Source organism: Telopea speciosissima, chromosome 9 (genome assembly GCF_018873765.1).
Source record: "Telopea speciosissima isolate NSW1024214 ecotype Mountain lineage chromosome 9, Tspe_v1, whole genome shotgun sequence".
Taxonomy (NCBI): Eukaryota; Viridiplantae; Streptophyta; class Magnoliopsida; order Proteales; family Proteaceae; genus Telopea; species Telopea speciosissima.
The window spans coordinates 2,219,144-2,242,092 of record NC_057924.1 but is presented as its reverse complement, the minus strand read 5'-3'; the positions used below and the strand labels follow the sequence as shown (position 1 = coordinate 2,242,092).

Genomic DNA, 22,949 nt, shown 5'->3' with positions numbered 1-22,949 from the left:
GTAGCACAGTGTTTAGGCAAGCTAACTCGGACTAATTCACGTACAGTAAAGTTAGGTGATGACATTTGTTCTTTTATATTCATAAATGTTCCTTCATGTGATCATTAAGAGTGTATGACGAGACATTTATAAAAGCAAAAAAGATACATGTCATCATTTAACTATACATGAAGTGTACACGCATGGGTAGGTGATCCAAACTCATAAACCACATGGGAGAAGATCTCAATCAGCACCTAACAAAGATTTGACAGTTGGAGTAGAATAAGTTAACCCGTCGATTTCCAACTGAAAAAAATTGCCTTTAGTCTAACTCTAATTGCTAAAGCCTCACCAACAATAGCTAACACCAGGTAGAGGTGATCGATCTATTGTGACGAAAACCAGTTTTTCTTGGTCATCCAAGACGATACATCCCAAGCCCATTGCTCTTTGTTTCGTGTAATTAGGAAGGTAGCATATGTGTACATGATTTAACTTCCTTGAGTAAGTTCGCGTTAGAAGGTTATTTGGAGGAATTGTTAGGTTGAGCTATCATAGGAGTTAACATGAAAGAGAGGAACTCTTCCACATTCCTATTAATTAGCGAGATCCATGTTGCGAAATGTGAGATTGTCATGTTTAGGGTTATATGGGTATTTTGGTAAATTTGTTATATAGAGTTTCACTATAAATTCATAGCGAAATTTTTTTTTTCTCTCTCTCTAATCAATCTGAGAGAGGTGTGAGGATGTGTGTGGCTATAACCCTATTCTCCATTGATAATGAAGCAGATCTCATCTCACAGTGGATGTAGGAAATCTTGCCGAACCACGTAAATTTTTTTGTTCGATGGTTTGATTATTTGTTTACAATTTTCATTCTTTTCTGCATCGTTTTAGATTCATGTTTTTCTACATGTAGGACATGGCCTCAGTTAGGTGTTTAATGTTTTTTCTGATGTTGTTGGTAAATGTATAAACACTTTATTTAGTTGCTAATGAATTTCCTTCTAACCAAAAAAGATTAGACAAGTTACTGCATGGGCTAACAATGTATCCTAGAGTCTATTTTCCTTAAAAATGTTTTATGGTGAAATTATGTGTAGATATCAAATTGAACCAATAAAAAACACACAAGTGAAGGGTAGAAATTAGAATGCCCATTATCTGAAGACCATGGCCCAATAAGCATAAAATACAGTGGAAGCCTAGCTAGTGGTGTGGCTCAGTAGAAGAACTAGTGATCAAAGATAAAGGGTTGACTATATAGGTCATGATGAGCAGCAAGAGAATAGGTAAAGGGTTGGAAGCCAATGAAGGAAGGGATGTTGGTGTAATCTTATCTATTCTTCTCCTCTATAAGTGGACTACGAAGAGAGAACCTAATACATGAACAGAGAGGGAAGGTACCTCATTAACCTTATCTACCTTTGTGAACAAGAAGATGATAATTGGACAGTTGGGTTGGGATGGGATGGTTTAATTACTTTCCACCTTCATCATTCATTTCCATGGATAATGTTGGGTGGGTCAAGAAGAGCTATCCACCCATGAATGTGGGGGGGAGGAGGAATTATACAAGGGAAGCAGAAAAGATTTTGGATCCTAATTAATTTGGTCCTCTCTTTGATTCTTTTTCATATATCACCTTTGATGATGCAAACTTAAGTAGCTAGCTAGCTAGGCAATAATGGACCACAAGACCACTACTTTCTCAAGCAAAATCTTGCTAAATTTAGTATATATATTCACAGCCACTTACATCTTACCCCTTTAAGGGACTTGAGGGATAAACAAATAATAAATCTCACCTGCAACTGCATTACTATTTGATCATTCTCTGAAGACCACCACTTTATCAATATGGGTTGACATAAACTGATATTTGCCTCGATTAAGGATTTTTAGTTTGATTTAAGAAAACTGAGAGAGCCCTCATTATACACAACTTGTGTACATGAGTAGAACATTTGAAGGGCTCAAGAGACTCTGATTTGGCTGTTGTGCTTTTGTTGGATTGTATTGGGGTAATAATCCTACATCCATCGTGGGTGCTCCGACTATCAAATATAAGAGTCACAAGAGGCCTCCCCAATTTCAATCAATTGATTTTAAGATGGAATCTTAATATATATGGTATTAGAGCGGGTATGTTACCGTCAATAATGGCCCTTGCTCCACGCACGAAACATTTTTTTGTAAATATCTGTTAGAGGGTTGTTTCTTTTCCTAATAGACACCTAAGAGACTAATAAGTATTGACTATTGGAAGCTTGTTTGAATGGTCAACAAACATATCTTGTGGGAAAATATATGATGTTTTGATATATCTTTGAAGACAACCTTTGGTGGTGTTTTTTCCTCTCCTATATAGAGAGAGTTTAGACCAAGTTTGGTATGATTTATATTTCAATTTTGGATTAATTTCATGAAATAGTTAATAAATAGATTTTTTATCAAGAAATTGAAATTGTTTTGGTTATATCAATCTAAAATACTTCAAGAATAAGAAATTCATTTGATAATTCAATTTATGAGAATAGATTCTCTATATTCCTTTGGGAATGGTGGTGGCAGCGGCGGCGATAGTGGTTGTGGGGAGGTGGTGATTAGACCATCAAAAAAAGAAGGGTGATGTTTTATTTTTAACATAAAATTACTGTTTTGCCCATTTAATTAACCATGTGCTCATAAAGAGCAAGAGTGAAATCAATTTTAATTTCAAAACTGAAATAGTTAGTCATCTATTTCAAAATTTTTATTCCATATGATTTATGTTTCACTAAAATAAGAAGTAAAAATCAACCAAACAATTTTCAAAATAAAAACCACCCCATGAAAATTGAAATAGAAATCATTCCAAAGCAAGCTTAGTCCAATTTTCTAACTATTATGAAGTAATCCCAACTTCAGTTTTCTCTTGACTTTATACACCATTGTTTTATATCCAAATTGAGCACAACTCTAAACTGTCCCGACACAGCCTAGTAAATGAGTGCAATGACTATTGGAAGATATGTATGATTGTTTTATCTTGAAGGTTGATTCCTAAAAACCCGATTTGCATCATAAAGAGTATCTGCAGTCTTAGGGAGAATGACCAATGGCAAAACTCAGTCCTACCGATTCCTTAAATTTCTATTTGTAATTTTATTTTCGTGACACAATAAACAATACTTGAATTTACCATCATTAACATCGATTTGTCCATGATTCAGATAAGTATTTCATTTCCCTTATTACATAGTATATTTTAGATGAATATTTTCAACAAATTCACAATCGAGGAGTCCAATAAGGTCAAGAGATTCTCTCTTCATTCAAGTAGGTCAAAGACCATCTCAAACACCAAATTTGACGAGGGAATTAAAAAAGAGCGCAAAATTAAAGTCCAAAAATCCTCTATTTTTTTCTTAACCTCCATGATTATGAGTGATGCAAAGGGGATTGACCCTTGAATCCCCAACGGAGCTGCCTTGTTTTGACATATAGGTCAAAACAACATTATCCTCCTAGCAGTTGGCACTAATTAAAATCAATGGTGTCAACCACCCATCATATATCCATATGGTAGATCTTTGCTTGAATCTTTTCTAATTAACTTATAGAATTTTGGGAAAGAGAATGTTACTTGGGTGCGTGCGGGGACTCTGCACCCAGACATAGGCGTGCGAAATGACTATCATGCTCTCAAGAAATTCCACTTTTTTATAAAGGCACGATGGTCATTTTATGTTCCCCCCAGTGTCTCAGCGCGCAGGGGGCAGCGCATCCCATGCACCCATGTAGCGTTTTTTCTCCCTAAAACTTTTAGCTAAGGTTTCAAGAATCGGGATAGGATTGATCGGATCCTTGTATGAATTTTAGGGTTAGGGTAAGTCTTGGTTGATTCCGATTGCTTTCTCACTGATCTTGACCGGACCGATCTAGATCCCGACTTCAGGTTTTTAAACCCTTGTTTTAGCATCTTAATTTTGTTTGGTGGCTTAGAATACAAAAGGGAAAAATCTTGATCACAAGGTAAACTCACTTTATGAAGGAATCTTTAGATTTTTGCTCTTTAGTCTTCTATGTGTACTTCTTCCTTCCACAAGGAATAATTTCATTGGCCCATCTTTCCTTGTTTTGTGGTGGTAGATGAGAGGTCTTGAAATGTTGTGCTGCAGAATTTGAAGAATAATTACAAAACAGTTCCCATCAAAGGCTTCAATGTCAATCACTTGTTCAGAAGGAAATGCAGAAAAAAGGGTAAGATCTATTCTTCTGGTCTTACAGATAGAGACACATTTTCAGATTTATTTTCTCTATCAAGTTTGGTTCTCTCACAAGCCATAAACTTGTCTTCACCTCATAATCTATGGCTTACTTTCCTACCACTTTTAGGCAAGTTATAGACTTTCTTATCCTTCATTTCTTTATCTCGAGGGCGAACATTCTGTGGGGGAGCATGGCCTCTACATACGCACGAGGCCAATGAGAGGGAGCGCTGAAGCATCATGTGGGGTGGGATTTCCATCTTTCATCAAGGGGAGACAGTCATTTCGCCTCCCACTATATCTAAGCATGGGCGATACATTCCTCCACAAAAAGCTTTTCTTCATTACTTATATAGCTGTCAAGCTAAGTTTGCTGCCAATTTACTCCTTTAAAGAAGCTATCTTTTGCCATACTTGGTTATTTCTTAATGTCAAAGTTAAATAAGTCTTTCTAGATAAGATTTTGCTTTTGTTTTATCTTTGATTTGAGTTATGCATCAATTATATTTAAAGACATGAAAGTTTAGTGTTGTATGAACCAAGCATGGATTTTCTAGAATGCACATTCAGGAGGTAAAAAGCTTAAGAGTGGTGTTTTGTCAAGTACGTCTTTCAGAAGTCATTGACCAAATTAGCAATTAATTCTTTTTCTACTCAATAGAAACACATCAATGAGGTTATATATAAGTGTCATTTTTAAATCGAAATTGTTTATCGAAATCGAATGGAACTATTTATATTGGAATCAGTTCGAATTTGGTTTTATATATTGCAAAAGAAAATTAATTGGTTTAATATTAGTTTTGAATTCATAAATCGTCATTTTTAAACTGTTTAGAATGGTTTAAAATGATAGACTGTTAAATCGAATACATTGAGTAATCAAATCATAAAATCAATTAATCCAAATAAAACAAATACTTGAACAGATTAAACCAATCATAATCATACAATAAAAATCAATAATAAACCGAAACCAGACTAATAACAAACCAAGGGAAGTGAAGGTTTAAAACCTTTACATTGCCCGTAATTAAAGTGAATGTGAGTGAGATTATTCCAAACCTTTGGTGTTGGTGATATGGAAGTGTAGAATTTTGAACTTATTTGCATGTTTAAGAGTGAAGATTTCTATATAACACATTTTTTTTTCAATGAGGAAAATACTATCATTTCATATATTCAAAAGATTTACATGACATTGATAGTTTTGATAATGACATAATGGTAAATCAAGAGGCAATTAAAAGAAGATGTCAAATTCTAAATACATCTTCTTTTAATTGTCCCCTGTATTATTCTCGAAGGTTCTTTAAATTAGGGGTATAAAAGGGTTTTTCAAAAAATAATTTGAAAGTAACATCATTTTATCATTATTAAAAAAGGTAATTGTCATGATTGTGTATAATACTACAACGACAAAAAAAAATAAAGTGTTAAATTATTATATTTTTTTGGTAAAAATTTTAAATTATTTGACATCCTAATAATATACGAGACCAGAACGGATTAAAAGTGTTTCTATCACCATAGCCATAGTTGTCAAGGCATCACACTCAGACTTCTTGGATATGTAAGACACCTTGGCGGATATCTTGTTGATATCGCATTGTGTCCAAACTCTAGTCTTGCACCAACGCCTTGAATTGCCTAGACGCCATGACAATTTTGGACATGATCATTCCATTAACATCCTTCTAGCTCAACATGTGAGACCATGGTTTTAGGGCAAACCACTCGGGTCTGGGGTGACTTATCCCGGATCCAATACCGTGAAATTAAGTCAAAACCATCCGTACCCTTTCCTGCCTAATCAAATGATTGAAAACTATGCTTTGCCAGGTGGCATCAGTCATGATCCTCTACGGCCCGCTGCCCGTAGCGGTTTGTGTGACACACAAATAAGGTGAGGTGCAATAACCGCCTTACTTCGGCTCGGGCAAGGCACTCAAGTAAGGATAAGGCGGTCATTGCGCCTCACCTTATTTGTGCACCTCTCAGGCCGTTACGAGCAGACACGTCTCAGAAGATCTGGATTGATAGACGGATAGACGACATAGACCCAAAGCCAACTTGGAAACGAAATCGCCACCCATTTGACTTAAATTATTATTTTATTAAGAGTAACGACTCGTCGTTAACTAGATACAACTAATCGAATAAAAAAAGTGACAGAGTTAGGTCATTCCGTTTGCTTAGTCAGCGGAATTGAGACCCCACACAATCTGACAAGGAATTCATTTAGAGGTCCCACACAAGTAATCACGTGTATATCTCCATGGATTTATGCTTGCATTACGACAAACACATGTTTAGTGCGAATAAACATGTGACAGTCAAACGCATAGGGCAGCTCAGGTTCTCGTATGTCCTTAGCCGTCCAGATGGAATCCATTCATTCATTTAGATTCCATCTGTGCGGTTAAGATCGCACGAGAATGGTTCTTGTACGAGAACCTGAGCCAGTTTCCGAAAAAGTAGCCCAGAGGAACTCTTTTAAAGATCGAACTCTGTTATTCTGCAAGTCTGTGTGTATTTGACAGAACAGAGCTTGACAATCCAACTGATGATGGCGTCTGAGAAACAAAAACAGGAATTCAAGAGTGCCCAGAAGCTCAATGGAGAGCCGCCGGTACCGGAGGATCGTTGTCCGGTGGAGGAAGTGGCACTGGTTGTCCCAGAAACGGACGACCCTTCGCTTCCAGTGATGACGTTCAGAGCTTGGTTTCTGGGTGTTACTTCCTGTATTCTCCTAATATTTCTGAATACGTTCTTCATTTATCGCACCCAGCCGCTGACGATATCTCCTATTTTGGTGCAAATCGCTGTCTTGCCTATCGGGAAATTCATGGCCTCGACACTGCCTAAGAGAGACATTCAGATTTTTGGGAGAAGCTTCAGTTTGAATCCAGGACCCTTCAATATGAAGGAACATGTGATTATTACTATTTTTGCTAACTGTGGTGTAGCTTCTGGAGGTGGAGATGCTTACTCCGTCGGTGTCATTACGGTTATGAAAGCTTACTACAAACAGAGCTTGAGTTTCATTTGTGCCCTTCTCCTTGTCTTGACAACACAGGTTGGTAATGGTAATCTTCTTGGGGTTTTTTTTATTATTATCTTGTGAACCCTTTTCTTCTCTGCTATTGGTTTGGACTTTGGATTGAAAGGTTGGAATAAGGAGGTTTGGAATCGTGCATGTAAGCTGTTTAATCAACATTTTAGCAGTTCAAAATGAAAAGAGTACAAAATACTGTATAAAGAGAAGAAATTTCTCTCTCGGATGTAATGCTTAATTGCATACAACTTTCCTGTCTTGGGTTTTAGGAGCGAAGGGGTTTGGAAAATTTAGAGGACAATTGGTTGTATGTTACATTGTGATGCTTCTCTTCTTCTACTAAATCCTCTGCTTTGCATTCATTTTGGGTTATTTGCCTTTTTTTCCCACTGTTAAATTAATTCAATCATGTACACCAAGAATGCATGTTAAATTTTCCTAGAATTTCCTTATTTCTTTTTGTGGTTATCATTTTATTTCCTCTCTAACATCCTTTTCCTCGTACTATTTTGCAGGTTTTGGGGTATGGATGGGCTGGGATGCTTAGGAGATATTTGGTAGACCCTGTTGAAATGTGGTGGCCTTCAAACCTTGCTCAAGTTTCTTTATTCAGGTATTTCTCTCACATTTTTCCACCCATTCTGGGTGCCCTCAGAATTTCTGAACCTGAAAAGTTCATTTGAAATAAGTGATGGAACAGAATAATGCTTTTCGAATTCAAACTTGAGTGCTTGTTTCAATATAAGTTGTTTGGAATTCAAAGATTTCCTGGTTTCAAAATGGAGGGCTTAAAAAGAAAGGTTCTATAAATAGCTGATGGTGCACATCTCCTCCCCCTTCCAACTTTGTGAAGAGATTGCTGGTGGACAGTCTTGCTTGGAGGGTCTAATATTCTGTTTCAGGACATTAAAGCATAAATAGAGGGTATCCAGAGAAAATGAGCACTAGATGAAATTGTTTGATTAGTTTGTTACTGGTTTTCCTGGAGAATCCACTCACAGTGGAGTATTCTCAGAGAAAATTCATGAATTTGTGCAGGATAAACAGAGTATGGTTTCTTTTCATAATAGCTTTTTAACACCAGCAGGAGAAATTTATTTATTCTGTAAGGATGATGTTGCAGGGCGCTCCATGAGAAAGAATCTCCATCAAAAGGTCTTACACGGATGCGATTTTTCCTTCTTTTCATGGTGGCAAGCTTTGCTTACTACACTCTCCCTGGTTATCTATTACCAATCTTGACTTTCTTCTCATGGGTTTGTTGGGTATGGCCCCATAACATCACTGCTCAGCAAATTGGATCAGGGTACCATGGACTTGGAGTAGGTGCCTTCACATTGGATTGGGCTGGGATCTCAGCTTACCATGGCAGTCCACTGGTTGCACCTTGGCACGCTATCGTCAATGTTGGGATTGGGTTCATCATGTTTATCTACATAATTGTCCCTGTATGTTACTGGAAATTCAACACCTTTGATGCTCGGAAATTCCCCATATTTTCGAATCAGCTCTTTACTTCTACTGGGCATACTTACGATACCACCAAGATCTTAACTCCACAGTATGATCTCAATGTTGCTGCCTATGATAGTTATGGGAAGCTCTATCTTAGTCCTTTATTTGCTCTTTCAATTGCATCAGGATTTGCAAGATTTACAGCAACACTCGTTCACGTGGCCCTCTTCCATGGCAGGTAGATTGCTTTCTAAATTCTAATGCTGAACTGCAAATACTCATGAATTTGTAGTAGTTAAATTTATAAAAATTAATAATGCAATTAACTGATTGGGGTCTAAAATGTAGGGACATCTTGCGACAGAGCAGATCAGCTGTGAATAATGTGAAATTGGACATTCATGCGAAATTGATGAGGAATTACAAAGATGTCCCACAGTGGTGGTTTCTCACTCTGCTAATTGGCAGTGTTCTGCTATCTCTCTTAACGTCTTTCGTGTGGAAAAGAGATGTGCAGCTTTCATGGTGGGGGATGCTTTTTGCTTTTGGTTTTGCATGGATTGTTACCCTTCCAATTGGAGTCATTCAAGCAACCACAAACCAGGTACTACATGTTTATAGGTTTAAGTGTCTTCAAAGATAACCCTAAGAGTATTCAGAAGGAGGATGAAGAGATTGCAGATTCAAATTTGGTCTTAACATTTTTTTTTTTTCCCATTTCTACTGAACAGCAACCTGGATATGACATCATAGCCCAGTTCATTTTTGGATATATTCTACCTGGAAAGCCCATAGCAAACATGGTGTTCAAGTTTTATGGGAGAATCAGCACCATTCATGCACTGTCTTTCTTATCTGATCTGAAACTTGGGCACTACATGAAAATTCCACCTAGGAGCATGTTCACAGCTCAGGTCTGCAACTCAAACCTTTACTAAAGATAATCTTATTTGAAAACAAAAACTTCAATGACAGTTAAAATCTTTGACAGCTGGCAGGGACTATAGTATCTGGAGTAGTCAATCTCGGAGTTGGATGGTGGATGCTGGAGAACATTGAGAATATATGTGATGTTGAACAACTCCATCCAGACAGTCCATGGACATGCCCAAAATTCCGAGTCACTTTCGATTCTTCTGTCATATGGGGTTTAATTGGACCAAAGCGGCTCTTTGGTCCTGGAGGCATGTACAGGAACTTGGTTTGGTTATTCCTCATTGGAGCTATATTGCCTGTACCTATTTGGCTACTGAGCAAAATGTTCCCTGAAAAGAAATGGATTCCATTGATCAATGTACCTGTTATCTCTTATGGTTTTGCTGGAATGCCACCAGCAACCCCTACCAATATAGCTTCATGGCTTGTCACTGGAACCATCTTTAACTACGTCGTCTTCAGATACCGGAAAGGGTGGTGGCAGAAGTACAACTATGTTTTATCGGCTGCATTAGATGCTGGGACGGCATTCATGGGTGTTCTCTTGTTCTTTGCTCTACAGAATGAAGGCCGGAATTTGAAGTGGTGGGGAACTGAGATCGACCACTGCCCATTGGCTACATGCCCTACTGAACCTGGCATTGCAGTTAAAGGATGCCCTATTTTTAAGTAGCCAGTGAGTACATCTATGAAAGGGTTGGAAGCTGAGTAATGGGAAGAGTGAAAAAAAAAAAAGAGGGATGTCCAAGATCATCATTAAACATTTTTAATTAAGGTGAGGTTTCTTTGTGCAAACTGGTATGTGGAGCATACCTATGAGAAGCAACAGTTTTGTACATAGGGGTATAGAGATCATTTCATGTCAAGAGAGAGTGTGTGTTCTAGTGTACTGTGTACCTTCCTCAGTCAGCTAAGAGAGCTTTATCCCTTATAATTTATTAGGAAAGGAATCAAATGAAGAGGTTAAAAATCATATTCTCATGTTAATGTTGGTTTACTCACATAGCTCAGAGTGCATGGAGTATGTATAAAAGCAAAAAGATACATATCATCACCGCATCACTTAACCTTACGTGAAGCCTACCTGTGAAGGTAGGTGATCCAAACTGGCAAACCACATGAATAACTTTTAGCCTTAGAGGGAAAAAAGAGTTTAACAGGTTGCAAGAGGTCCTTGGAAAAGAGGACTTCCATAGCAGAGGACTAGGGAAAGACAAAGCCCATTTTGGGCACATTCCTGGATCTGTTTATATGTGAGAATACATGAAAATCTGGGCTCACCCTTTGAATTCCAACTGAAAGAACTGCCTTTAGTCCAACTCTGTCACCAACAATAGTTGATGCCTATTGCTCTCTGTTTCGCATTGAGAATGCAAAATATGTGTACATGAGATAACTTCCTTGAGTAAGATAACAATTAAAATGTTATTTATAAGCAAATTATGTATCCTAGAGTATAATTCTCCTTCAGTGCTTGTTGGGTCTATTTGCAGGAGATGCTTTCTCCCATTTCATGATTGCTGACTTCATGTAATTGTAAAGCAAGGCTTATAACTGATTAGCTGTGAATGGGAACGTGGGAACTAGGCACCATTAGGTAGTGGTTTGGGCTCTACCTATAAATGAGTTGATGGATGAGACCGTGGAAACCTATCAGTGTGGCTCAGTAGGAATGAACAGCAGAAGAACTAGTGATAAAGATTAGGGTTCACAATAACTCCAAAACACTCACTATAAATGTGGGACTACATGTTCCTAAATCCTACCTTTTGCTTTATTTAAGCAAGCAATTGATTATCAAGAACAAGACAAGAGGACAACTCACTAAAGCAAAGAAAAGGAGGGAAAGTTATGCAAACCCTATTTTCAAAATTTAATATTTTATAGGGAAAAGGCCAGGCACACCAATGGTATACCACAAGTTTAGCACCCTTTGTATCTATCTCTCTCTCTCTTCCTCCCTTTCAAATGACTCGTCTACCCTTGCTGTATGATGCCCTGTCCTACGCCTTCATTAGTGCCGCCCACTAGCTTTCCGCACCGGGTGGGGGGGGGGGGGTTGCCCTATTTTCTAACTCAAATACAATATTGATACAAACTGAAGCAGGTAGCTAGGCTAATTATCATGGACCACCACAACACTAAAAACTACTTTGTCAGTTATGAAAAAAGGGAAAAGTTTCAGAGATGTTTGAGGGTCAAGGTCTAGTAATCTTCTAATGGTCTAGGTAGCTAGCTATCCTTCTCAAAGAGGAAATTCTGCTAAATTTAGTTCCACCGACTATATTATAAGATTCACACAGCCACATACATCTTACCTCTTTAAGGACTAAAGGGTAAGCAAACAATAAACCTTGTCTGCAACTGCATTACTAATTCATTCTCTGATGAAGGACCACCACTTTATCATTTGATGGGTTGACATTCATATTGAAAACTGAGAGAGCCCTCATCATGCACCACATGTGTATATGAATGGAATCTTTGAAGGGCTCAGGTGACATCTGATTTGGCTGCTTCTTTTGTTGGATATGTATTTTGATGCTCAACTAAATGAATGAGTACAAGTTCCCAATTTTTTTTTATTTTTTCCATTTTTTGGATTTTTTATGCAAGTATACATATGATCTCTGATGATGTTCTTTCCTTCTCTTTTGAAAGAATAGAAATTCATTTATAGAGGTAAGTTTGGCCTTGTGAACCTGAGCCCGATAGAGTCCGTCCAGAGCCCGAAAAGGACCTGGGCTGGGCTAAGAGGACTTAGATCGAGTTTGTGCTGGGGAATTTAAAAACCCCACCCAACCTGGCCCTGTTTCACCCCTATTTTTCCACTTAACATGTAAGGTTTTAACTAGGGATTCAAAAATCGGGATAAATCGGTCCGATTGACACTATCCAACTCGGCCAATCAATGTACGGATTGGTATGTCTTGCCCGATTCTAGTTCCTTTCTCACCTATCCTAACTGTTATCATCCGAGACTGATCTAGATCCGATTTCGAGTTCTTAAACCCTGGCTTTAGCATCTTAATTTTGTTTGGTGGCTGAAAAAACAAAGGAAAAAACTTCATTACAAAGTGAACCCACTTGTGGAGGAATTTTGGGATTTTTGCCAAGTCTTTGTGTGATCTTCTTCCTTCCAAAAGGAATAATTATATAGGCCCATCTTTCTTTGTTTGGTAGTGATAGATTAGAGGTCTTGAAATGTTGTGCTTCAGAATTTGTAGAATAAATACAAAAGGCAGTTCCCATCAAAGACTTGGTGCCAATCACTTGTTCAAAGGAAATGCAGAAAAACAAAAAAACAAAAAAAGCTCAAGTCACTCTCTACTTTTCTAGTCTTGCATATAAAGACACAAATTTTCAGATTTTTTTCTATCAAGAATGGTTCTCTCACAACCCACAATACCTGTCTTCAAGTCATAATCTTGGGCTTACTTTCCTATCACTCAGTGTCACTAAGTAAGCTATAGAGTTTCTTATCCTTCATTTATTTATTTCTTTAAGCTGCCAAGCTACCCAGGTTATATCTAGGCTTAAACTTAGCTTCAATGAAATGGTAGTAAAATGGACCTCCATTTCAAGTTTGCTTCCAATTTGATTCCTTAAAGAAGCTTTCTGTCTTAGTTATTTCTTAATGTTAAAGTTAAATAAATCTTTCTAGATAAGCTTTTGCTTTTGTTTTGTTTTTTATTTGAGTTATGCATCATTCTTAATCTCATTCTTCTGACTGGTTGCTCTAAGAACTGATTTAGGCATCGTAGAATCTGACCAGAATCATCTCCGATCACCCTCGAGTGTTTATTTTCTTGGTTGCAAGTCTTTCCATTCGACGGCCAATCTCACCCCACAGTTTTCACCCGCATCACATGGAAAATTATTTTTGAAATTTTAGACATTATAATAATGCCCAAAATCATTAAAATTGGAATGAAATCATCCCAGTAATAAACAGGACCCGAATGATCCGGGAAGTTGCCCTTTGCGATCAAAACTGATTGGAAACTGTTTCGATCACCCATAGGCCATAACCATAGTTGTCAAGGCATCACATTCAGGCATCTTGGTTTACTTAGAAACCTTGGCTAACACCTTGTTGGTGTCAATTTGTGTTCAAACTCTATTTCCTCCAACACCACAAATTCCCTAGGCGTCATGATTAATATAGATACGGGTGTCAAACCTTAGCTTGAACTAATGAAACCAGGCTAATCTGACCTGAACTAGTCCGAATGAAACCGAAGCTTATTGGATTGGCTTTAGATTGAGGTATTGTGAAATCGAACTCATACTGGACCGCACCAAAATTGATCGAAATCGAATCGAATATGAAAAACCAAACCCAAACTAATAAGAAATCAATACCAACCTGAAAATCATTAATTAAAAAAAAAAAAAAAAAATTTCATAATTATACACCAAACACATATATATATATACACACATGGTAAATCGAACCCGATATCAAACTGATAAGAAAAATCAAATCATAACCGAACCAACTAATTGTTTTGGTTTTGGATTTGTCCTTTCTAACATTGAAATTGATGAAACCAAACAAAAGCTGAACCAAAACAACCGATTGACACTCCAAAACTATGGCTACGACTAGGAGTGTCAATCAGTTGGGCTAGGTCGGTCTCGGTCAGGCCTAATCGGGCTTGATCATTTTTTAAGCCTTGCATTGTGCCCGACTGTCTATCTAATCGGACTTACATTTGGACATGCATGGTATGGTTTATATTCGTTCAATCGGGCTCGGGCATTACTTAGGCTTTCTTAATCGTATTTTAACCGGGTTAATGCCTATTTAAGTGTAAACGGGTTGTGACTGAAAACATGTCTATGCGACAAACCCTCTTAACCCCCAACCATTAGGCCGAATGAAAGGTTCAATTAACCTATCTTTTTTTTTTCCATTTTTTATATTAAAAGCATGGCTTAACATTGCCTATCGTTAATTTATGGGCATTGACGATAAAATGAGAATTTCATGTAGTGATTAAAGGGCCGAGCTAATATTCAGTCAGGCCGATCGGACGACCATTGGGCTAAGTCCTTGCACCAGGAACGATCGATTATAAATGGACCAGGCTTGAGCTTGACACATTTATTAATGGGCCAAACCGGTTCGGACTCGTGGGGCTGCCCGGCGGGGCCTGAAATTGACACCGCTGGTCCCTAGAAACGACCCCCCCCCCCCAACCCTTAGCTCAGTCACAGTGTGGAAGTGCTCAAGTCAAATTACGGACCCCTTTCCCACCTAATGAAATGATTGAAAATTATGCAGTGCCAAGTGGCATTTGTAGGAATGTCAAAGTGCAGATAGTACAGACCCAACTGAATACAAACTAACGAAAGAGCCCACCATTGACCTAAATATGCCACGTGGATTCCACTTCCTCTCTTCCTCCGAGCTTTGCACGAGGCCTTTTGTCCTTTTTTAGTGTTGGATACTTGACAGCTGTGCTAGACGACGACGACGTCATTAGGAGGATACGACTCATTAAGCCATTAAGGCAAGTAACGAGCCAAAACAGTAACGGAGTTAGGACACTCCGTTTGCTTAGTCAGATTAAATGGGACCCACATAATCTGACATGGCATTAGTTCTTAGGGTCCCACACAAGCAATCACATGTACTTCTGGATCCATTTTTTCTGACACCGGGACGGACGTGTGTCCAAAACGAATAGCACGTGACACCCATACGCACCAAAAAGTAGCCCCGCACTTAAAGACTTTCTTGGTTGTGGGCAATTCCCGCCCCACAACATCCTATTTTCATTTTCCAGAAATGCCCACATCTCAATGACCGTACTACCCCCCCTCTCTCCCCCTCTCTTTCTCCCAAGGGTATATCTAAGCCGGGGTTTAAAAGAAAGTGAACCAGAATCCGAACCGGTCTTGGCTGATTTCAATTATTAGTCCAATTATGCCCTAACCGTAGAAATCCAATACAGATCGATAGACCAAGATTAGCCAAAATCGGCTGATCCGATCAGTATTCTTAAAACACTGATCTAAAACTACTATCATCCTCATTGATTTATGGTGTACATGCATGGTTTTTTAGGAATCAATTTCGTATCAACCATTTTGTATCAGCATTAATTGTGATCGGTATCGATACTTAATTGATACAGATTGGCCGGTACAATATAAATGTAGTATTTTTAATGAAAAATGTTGTTTTGATCTAGAATCGATACTGATACAGATCGATATGGCTGATATATATCGATAGTGATCAATACCGTGAACTAAATCCATATGTATATGGCCAAGTGAATCAATCATCTCACTAGTTCATTTGATTTTACCATTTGGAAGAGAGACCCAATCCACATCTTGGCAATCTCATTTGAGCTACCACATGGCAAAAATGAGTGCAACCATGCACTAATTCCATGTTTAATTTATTAGGGTTTAGAAACCCAAAATTGGGACCCGGATCAGTCCCACCGGATTGGAAGCAACATGTACATCTCTAACCCTACCAATTCAGTAGCGATCGGTCCGATCCAAGTTGGCAAGAGCCCAACTGATCAGATTTTAAATCCCTGATGGGTTCCGCATACCAAAATGTCATGACTGCCCCCTTTACTTAATCATTTTTCAATAAAATAATTACTTAAGAATGCCCCAGTAAGAATTCGAGCGAATGGAGGGATAAGATTATGAATTATAAAGTAGAGGGGTTCTGACGAGAGAGAGAGAGAGAGAGAGTGGGCCACACATCTTTTTGTGTCTTCTCATGCAAAAGAATCCGTACATGGATGTCATGCGGGTCTTTTGTCCAGTACTCAATTATGAACAAAATAGAAGAGGTCAACTGGATTCTTTGTTTAAATTCTTGGTTCTTAAAATAAAAAATGAAAATATAAAGTGGGCTTCTTCATTTTAGAAAATAATCCTCTTCAATTTCTTAAAATGTGGTAATGCGGCAATGTTAGGTGAAGATGTCGACACCCGATAGTTGCCTCATCCAACTGTTCATATCAATGAACTCAGACCGTTTGATGTGACAGTTGCCATGTGTCAACATCTCCACTTAGCACTGTCGCACTACCACACTTTAAGAATTGGAGAGGATTAAAAGCCCTTCATTTTATTCTCTTTGTCATCTTACTCCGGATCAAATATTAACTTCCATTCTACAATAAATAAAAAAAAGCAAAGGCAAGGCAAGGAATTGGGAACCGAAAGGAGGACCGGTTTCCTTGACGATTTCATGTTAACTAAAGTGCATTATCTCATGTGATTAAGGATTGTTCGACCTTTACCCAAAAAAAAAAAAAGATTGTTTGAGCTTATATATTCATGTTTCTATTTATTTTTTATAAATATTTTTGTATAAAAATCGTTAAATTTTTATTAACAACATGGGGTTACATGTCACATATCATTAAGATACTTTCATTGTACTTTAAACTTAGGTCCCCAACTTGTTGGGGGTTCGAGCCACTAATGCCACGAGAAAAGGGTTGTATCTGAACTCAACATTAGCTCCAATCTTTTTGGAGATCTTATACGAATAATAAAAAAATAAATTTAAAGTAATTTAGGGGAAAAGTTCTTTATTTGGAAGCGAGACCTGTGCTAGTGTATAGCCAATAGGTCAAGGCAATTAAGTCTTTTCAAATTTTAAAAAAGATAGAAGAAATGTTAGTTTGGTCATTTTATAGTATTTAATACCTCGTGTGGACTTAAATGGCGTTAGGGGGATAAAGCAAGGGTGGTACGTAAAATGTTGAGGGATGGTACGTGGACTTATTAGAAGCTTAGGGAATACGAGAAATATTGGGTGCATTACAAGGAGTATGCATACTTAACCCATAATTTAATAGATCAAATTCAAATTTCAACGACCAACGTTGTGAGAAGATATTTATCTTAGTCAATAACTTAAGGTCCTAAAGTGACCACAAGTTCAAATAGGGTTTTTTTTTTTTTTTTCATTTGATAAATAAATCCAAATAGTTAGACTCTTGTGACACAGGACGCATTCAAATGACTGTAATTCATGATCCAAATATAGTGAGGTCATCAATACCATCTCACTCAAATGACATAGGACACATTCATCACCACATGATCTCAACGTACCCTTTTTCCTAAAACTAAAATATTTGGAAGTGAAACATCACAATTGGCTAAAGGTGAATTATTTCAAGACAAGCCAGTTGTAGCATAATCAGGGTTTCAAGAATCGAGATTGAATTGGGCAATTCGAATCATAATTGGCCAAGATCGTTCCTAATTTTGGTTGATTTAGTTCGTTCGATCCTTGTACAGAAACTAGGGTTAGAGCACGTTATGATCTATTTTGACCGATTTCTCATTGTTCTTGCCAATTCTGGACCGATCAAATATCCCGATTTTTTGTTTTTAAACCCTCACAATAACCCATTATCATGAAACTTAGAAGGGGGTCCAGACTCCAGAATCGGAGACATAGGAGGGAGCAAGGTTATTAAAATTGGAATTACGATCTGGATCGGCCATAATCGATTCCGAAAATAAACCCTAAAATCGGCCCTTAGATATGAAAATCCAACAAGATGTTGAATCAGCCGGAACAAGGATCTGTTCAGCCGATTCCGATCCGAATCGGGGGATCCGATTCCAATGTTTGAAACATGGGAGGGAAACAGGTAGAAAGTACATTTGACTGACTAATGAGGGTATTATAGTCAAAATAAGTTGAAACCTCAGTCCGGACGAATCTTAGAGCCATTCATTACGGGGGGTAGTATCGGAAACGAGCTAAGTACCGAAGATAACGATGAAGGGGTATTTTCGTAATTATCTAATCTTCACCCGCGACCCCCTTTTATTTATAGCCCGTTCTCTTTTTGAAATTTCAAAATATCTAAACTCTCTATTCTTGAAGCAGACGCCTCTGTTTCCCTGCAATTCGGTATTTGTCTGTAAGTCTCTGTGTATTTGACAGAACAGAACTTGACAAACCCACTGATGATGGCGTCTGGGAAACAAAAAGAGGAATTTAAGAGTACCCAGAAGCTCAATGAAGAGCCGCCGGCGCCGGAGGACCGTTGTCCGGTGGAGGAAGTGGCACTGATTGTCCCGGAAACGGACGACCCCTCGCTTCCGGTGATGACGTTCAGAGCTTGGTTTCTGGGTGTTACTTCCTGTATTCTCCTAATATTTCTGAATACGTTCTTCGTTTACCGCACGCAGCCGCTGATGATATCGCCTATTTTGGTGCAAGTCGCTGTCTTGCCTATCGGGAAATTCATGGCGTCGGCACTTCCCAACAGAGAATTTCAGGTCCTAGGGAGAAGCTTCAGTTTGAATCCAGGGCCCTTCAATATCAAGGAGCATGTGATCATTACTATTTTTGCTAATTGTGGGGTTGGTTCTGGAGGTGGAGATGCCTACTCCGTCGGTGTCATTACGGTTATGAAGGCTTACTACAAACAGAGCTTGAGTTTCATTTGTGCCCTTCTCCTTGTCTTGACCACACAGGTTGGTAATGGTTTTCTTCTTGATTTTTTTTTTTTTTGCTGGTGAACCCTTTTCTTTTCTGCTATTGGTGTGGACTTTGGATTGAAAGGTTGGAATAAGGAGGTTTGGAATCGTGCAGGTAAACTGTTTAATCAACATCTTAGCAGTTCAAAATGAACAGAGTACAGAATACTGTAGAAAGAGAAGAAATCTTGCTTAATTGCAGACAAATTTTCTGTTTTGGGTTTTAGGAGTGTTTCCTCTTCTTTTTCCTTCTTTTTTTTTCTTTTGCTTCTTTACTCTTATTTTTATTTTTATATTTTTTTTAGAGAGCGAAGGGATTGGATAATTTAGAGGACAATTGGTTTTATTTTAGTAGATACAAGTGGCGAATTTTATTTGTGGTATATTATATGGTATATGGTGATGTTTCTCTTCTTCTACTAAATCCTCTGCTTTGCATTTATTCTGGGTTCTTTGCCTTTTATTTTCACAGTTAAATGAATTCAGCAAAGTACCCCAAATATCTTTATTTCTTCTTTAACATTCTTTTCCTCGTACAATTTTACAGGTTTTGGGGTATGGATGGGCTGGGATGCTTAGGAGATATTTGGTAGATCCTGTTGAAATGTGGTGGCCTTCAAACCTTGCTCAAGTTTCTTTATTCAGGTCTTTCTCTCACATTTTTCCACCCCTTTTCAATATAAGTTGTTTGGAATTAAAAGATTTATTGGTTTCAAAAAATGGAGGGCTTAAAAGGAAACGTTCTGTAAATAACTGATGGTGTACATTTCCCCCTTCCAACTCTGTGAAGAAGATTGAGGGTGGACAGTCGTCCTTGGAGGGTCTAATATTCTGTTTCAGGACATAAAAGCATAAATACAGGGTATCCAGATAGAAATTGTTAGCTTAGGTTGTTACTGGTTTTCCTGGAGAATATTCTCAGAGAAAACAAATAAAATCTATTGTTTTCTTGGTCATTTAAATTTAGTTTAAAAAATCATAAATTTGTGCAGGACAAACAGACTGTGGTTTCTTTTTACAATAGCCTTTTAAAAACATCAGGAGAAATTATTTATTCTGTAAGGATGATGTTGCAGGGCACTACATGAGAAGGAATCTCCATCAAAAGGTCTTACACGGATGCAATTTTTCCTTATTTTCTTGGTGGCGAGCTTTGCTTACTACACTCTCCCTGGTTATCTATTTCGAATCTTGACTTTCTTCTCATGGGTTTGTTGGGTATGGCCCCATAACATCACTGCTCAGCAAATTGGATCAGGGTACCAAGGACTTGGAGTAGGTGCCTTCACCTTGGATTGGGCTGGGATCACAGCTTACCATGGCAATCCACTGGTGGCACCTTGGCACGCTATCGTCAATGTTGGGATTGGGTTCATCATGTTTATCTACATAATTGTCCCTGTATGTTACTGGAAATTCAACACCTTCGATGCTCGGAAATTCCCTATATATTCGAGTCAGCTCTTTACTTCTACTGGGCAAACTTACGATACCACCAAGATCTTAACTCCACAATATGATCTCAATGTTAGTGCCTATGATAGTTATGGGAAGCTCTATCTCAGTCCTTTATTTGCTCTTTCAATTGCATCAGGATTTGCAAGATTTTCAGCAACACTCGTTCATGTAGCCCTCTTCCATGGCAGGTAGACTGCTTTTCTAAATTCTAATGCTGAACTTCAAATATTGATGAAACTTCAGTAACCATACCATTCACTGATTGGGGTCTAAAATTTAGGGACATCTTGAGACAGAGCAAATCGGCCCTGAAGAATGTGAAATTGGACATTCATGCGAAATTGATGAAGAATTACAAAGATGTCCCACAGTGGTGGTTTCTCACTCTGCTAGTTGGCAGTGTTTTGCTGTCTCTCTTAACGTCTTTCTTGTGGAAAAGAGATGTGCAGCTTTCATGGTGGGGGATGCTTTTTGCTTTCGGTTTTGCATGGATTGTTACCCTCCCAATCGGAGTCATTCAAGCAACTACAAACCAGGTTTTACATCCAAATTTTTTAAATTCTTGGCCTTCTTCTCTTCAGCTGCATTCTTCATATGAGGAAACAAATGCAGCATTCATGTTTATAGATTGCAAATTCAGATTTGGCCTTTAACATTTTTCTTTTCATATCTGCTGAACAGCAACCTGGATATGACATCATAGCCCAATTCATTTTTGGATATATTCTACCTGGAAAGCCCATAGCAAACATGGTGTTCAAGTTTTATGGGAGACTCAGCACCATTCATGCACTGTCGTTCTTATCTGATCTGAAACTTGGGCACTACATGAAAATTCCACCTAGGAGTATGTTCACAGCTCAGGTCTGCAACTCAAACCATTACTAAAGATACTCCTATTAGAAAACAAAGACTTCAATGACAGTTAAACTCTTTTGCAGCTGGCAGGGACTATAATATCTGCCGTAGTCAATCTCGGAGTTGGATGGTGGATGCTAGAGAGCATTGAGAATATATGTGATGTTGAACAACTCCATCCAGACAGTCCATGGAGATGCCCAAAATTCCGAGTCACTTTTGATTCTTCTGTCATATGGGGGCTAATTGGATCAAAACGGCTCTTTGGTCCTGGAGGCATGTACAGGAACTTGGTTTGGTTATTCCTCATTGGAGCTATATTGCCTGTACCTATTTGGCTACTGAGCAAAATGTTCCCTGAAAAGAAATGGATCCCATTGATCAATGTACCTGTTATCTCTTATGGTTTTGCTGGAATGCCACCAGCAACCCCTACCAATATAGCTTCCTGGCTTGTTACTGGAGCCATCTTCAACTACTTCGTCTTCAGATACCGGAAAGGGTGGTGGCAGAAATACAACTATGTGTTATCAGCTGCATTAGATGCTGGGACGGCATTCATGGGTGTTCTCTTGTTCTTTGCTCTACAGAATGAGGGCCGGAATTTGAATTGGTGGGGGACTGAGCTGGACCACTGTCCATTGGCTACATGCCCTACCGAACCTGGCATTGCAGTTAAAGGTTGCCATATTTTTAAGTAGCCAGAGAGTGCATCTATGAAAGGGTTGGAAGCTGAGAAATGATACTGTTGCTGAAGAGTGGAAAAAAAGGGATGTCCAAGCTCATTATTGAACATTTTTGAAGAATTACTTAACTAGAACTAGTACATACCAAGTTGGAAGCAAAGGGTTATAGGATGTAGAGAGACATCTCACACTCTGTAAGTGCAACTAGGAAGTGTCAAAGCTTAAGCATGGTTGTGGAGAGTTCTCATTGTTCTCATTGTTTTCTCCTCCCCAACTTGTTCCAATAAGCAGAGTAAAGGTTTTTATTTGTCGGCACGATGTAAGCCACTGCAGTGTCTTTTGTTTGATAGATAGAATGCATTCCCCTAAGAACACATTCAAGCAGTGCTCCTTCGTGTACTAGCATTTGGGTCTCATATTCCATTAAAATTGTCATTGAATCCTAATGTTGAATGCTCTGTTGCAGCTACAAGCCACCTATAGGTATCAAGAAAAAGGAGAACAAAAACCCTTGAGGGTATGTTTGGTTAGCAAGAAATGAAATGAATTTTTTGCTTTTCTTCTCTTTCCAACAAAGCATACCCGAGTTAATTGCGAATATCAGATGAGCCAAGGCCATCTTACAACTTCCTAGAATGGGTCCCTTCAGAAAGTGGGAGGGATTGGGGAAATTTCCTAAGCAATAAGATTTGTTACAACAGATTAGGAGTCGCTTTCCCAAGAAAATGTCACACTATCAGACTTGCTAAATAAGAGTGAATCCGAG

General features: G+C 38.3%; 2 protein-coding genes and 1 long non-coding RNA gene across 5 annotated transcripts in view; 2 read left to right on the top strand and 1 right to left on the bottom strand.

Annotated features, from left to right (window-relative positions):
- The window catches only part of LOC122639867, a 28,273-nt gene extending 19,851 nt beyond the window's left edge, over nt 1-8,422 (bottom strand). Inside the window, exon 1 of the long non-coding RNA XR_006329586.1 lies at nt 8,295-8,422. This is a non-coding gene — a long non-coding RNA (uncharacterized LOC122639867). The remainder of the gene's footprint in view (nt 1-8,294) is intronic.
- LOC122639863 (oligopeptide transporter 3-like) overlaps nt 1-22,423 on the top strand; it is a 34,071-nt gene extending 11,648 nt beyond the window's left edge. The window contains exons 1-7 of one of the 3 annotated variants that reach the window (XM_043832870.1): nt 6,774-7,316; nt 7,811-7,908; nt 8,419-8,988; nt 9,099-9,354; nt 9,482-9,664; nt 9,742-10,355; nt 22,195-22,423. In XM_043832870.1, coding sequence (XP_043688805.1) covers nt 6,804-7,316; nt 7,811-7,908; nt 8,419-8,988; nt 9,099-9,354; nt 9,482-9,664; nt 9,742-10,355; nt 22,195-22,198 — 2,238 coding nt within the window. In that variant the 5' untranslated portion in view covers nt 6,774-6,803 and the 3' untranslated portion in view covers nt 22,199-22,423. Of the gene's footprint in view, nt 1-6,773; nt 7,317-7,810; nt 7,909-8,418; nt 8,989-9,098; nt 9,355-9,481; nt 9,665-9,741; nt 10,409-22,194 lie in introns of those variants that run through there. The other 2 variants (XM_043832869.1, XM_043832867.1) reach the window with 2 other exon arrangements.
- Nucleotides 18,619-22,423, top strand: LOC122639862 (oligopeptide transporter 3-like). The gene is made up of 6 exons (XM_043832866.1): nt 18,619-19,178; nt 19,729-19,826; nt 20,258-20,827; nt 20,920-21,175; nt 21,321-21,503; nt 21,581-22,423. The coding sequence occupies exons 1-6, from the start codon at nt 18,666-18,668 to the stop codon at nt 22,196-22,198; spliced, it is 2,238 nt and encodes a 745-aa protein (XP_043688801.1). The 5' UTR covers nt 18,619-18,665; the 3' UTR covers nt 22,199-22,423.
- Nucleotides 22,424-22,949: the final 526 nt, after the last annotated feature.

Excerpts from the sequence above, each read along its gene's own strand:
- LOC122639862 (XM_043832866.1), top strand. The coding sequence starts at position 18,666 with ATGATGGCGTCTGGGAAACAAAAAGAGGAATTTAAGAGTACCCAGAAG. Across the intron at positions 19,827-20,257 it reads GCTCAAGTTTCTTTATTCAG|GGCACTACATGAGAAGGAAT; the intron begins GTCTTTCTCTCA and ends ATGATGTTGCAG. Across the intron at positions 20,828-20,919 it reads GTAGCCCTCTTCCATGGCAG|GGACATCTTGAGACAGAGCA; the intron begins GTAGACTGCTTT and ends TCTAAAATTTAG.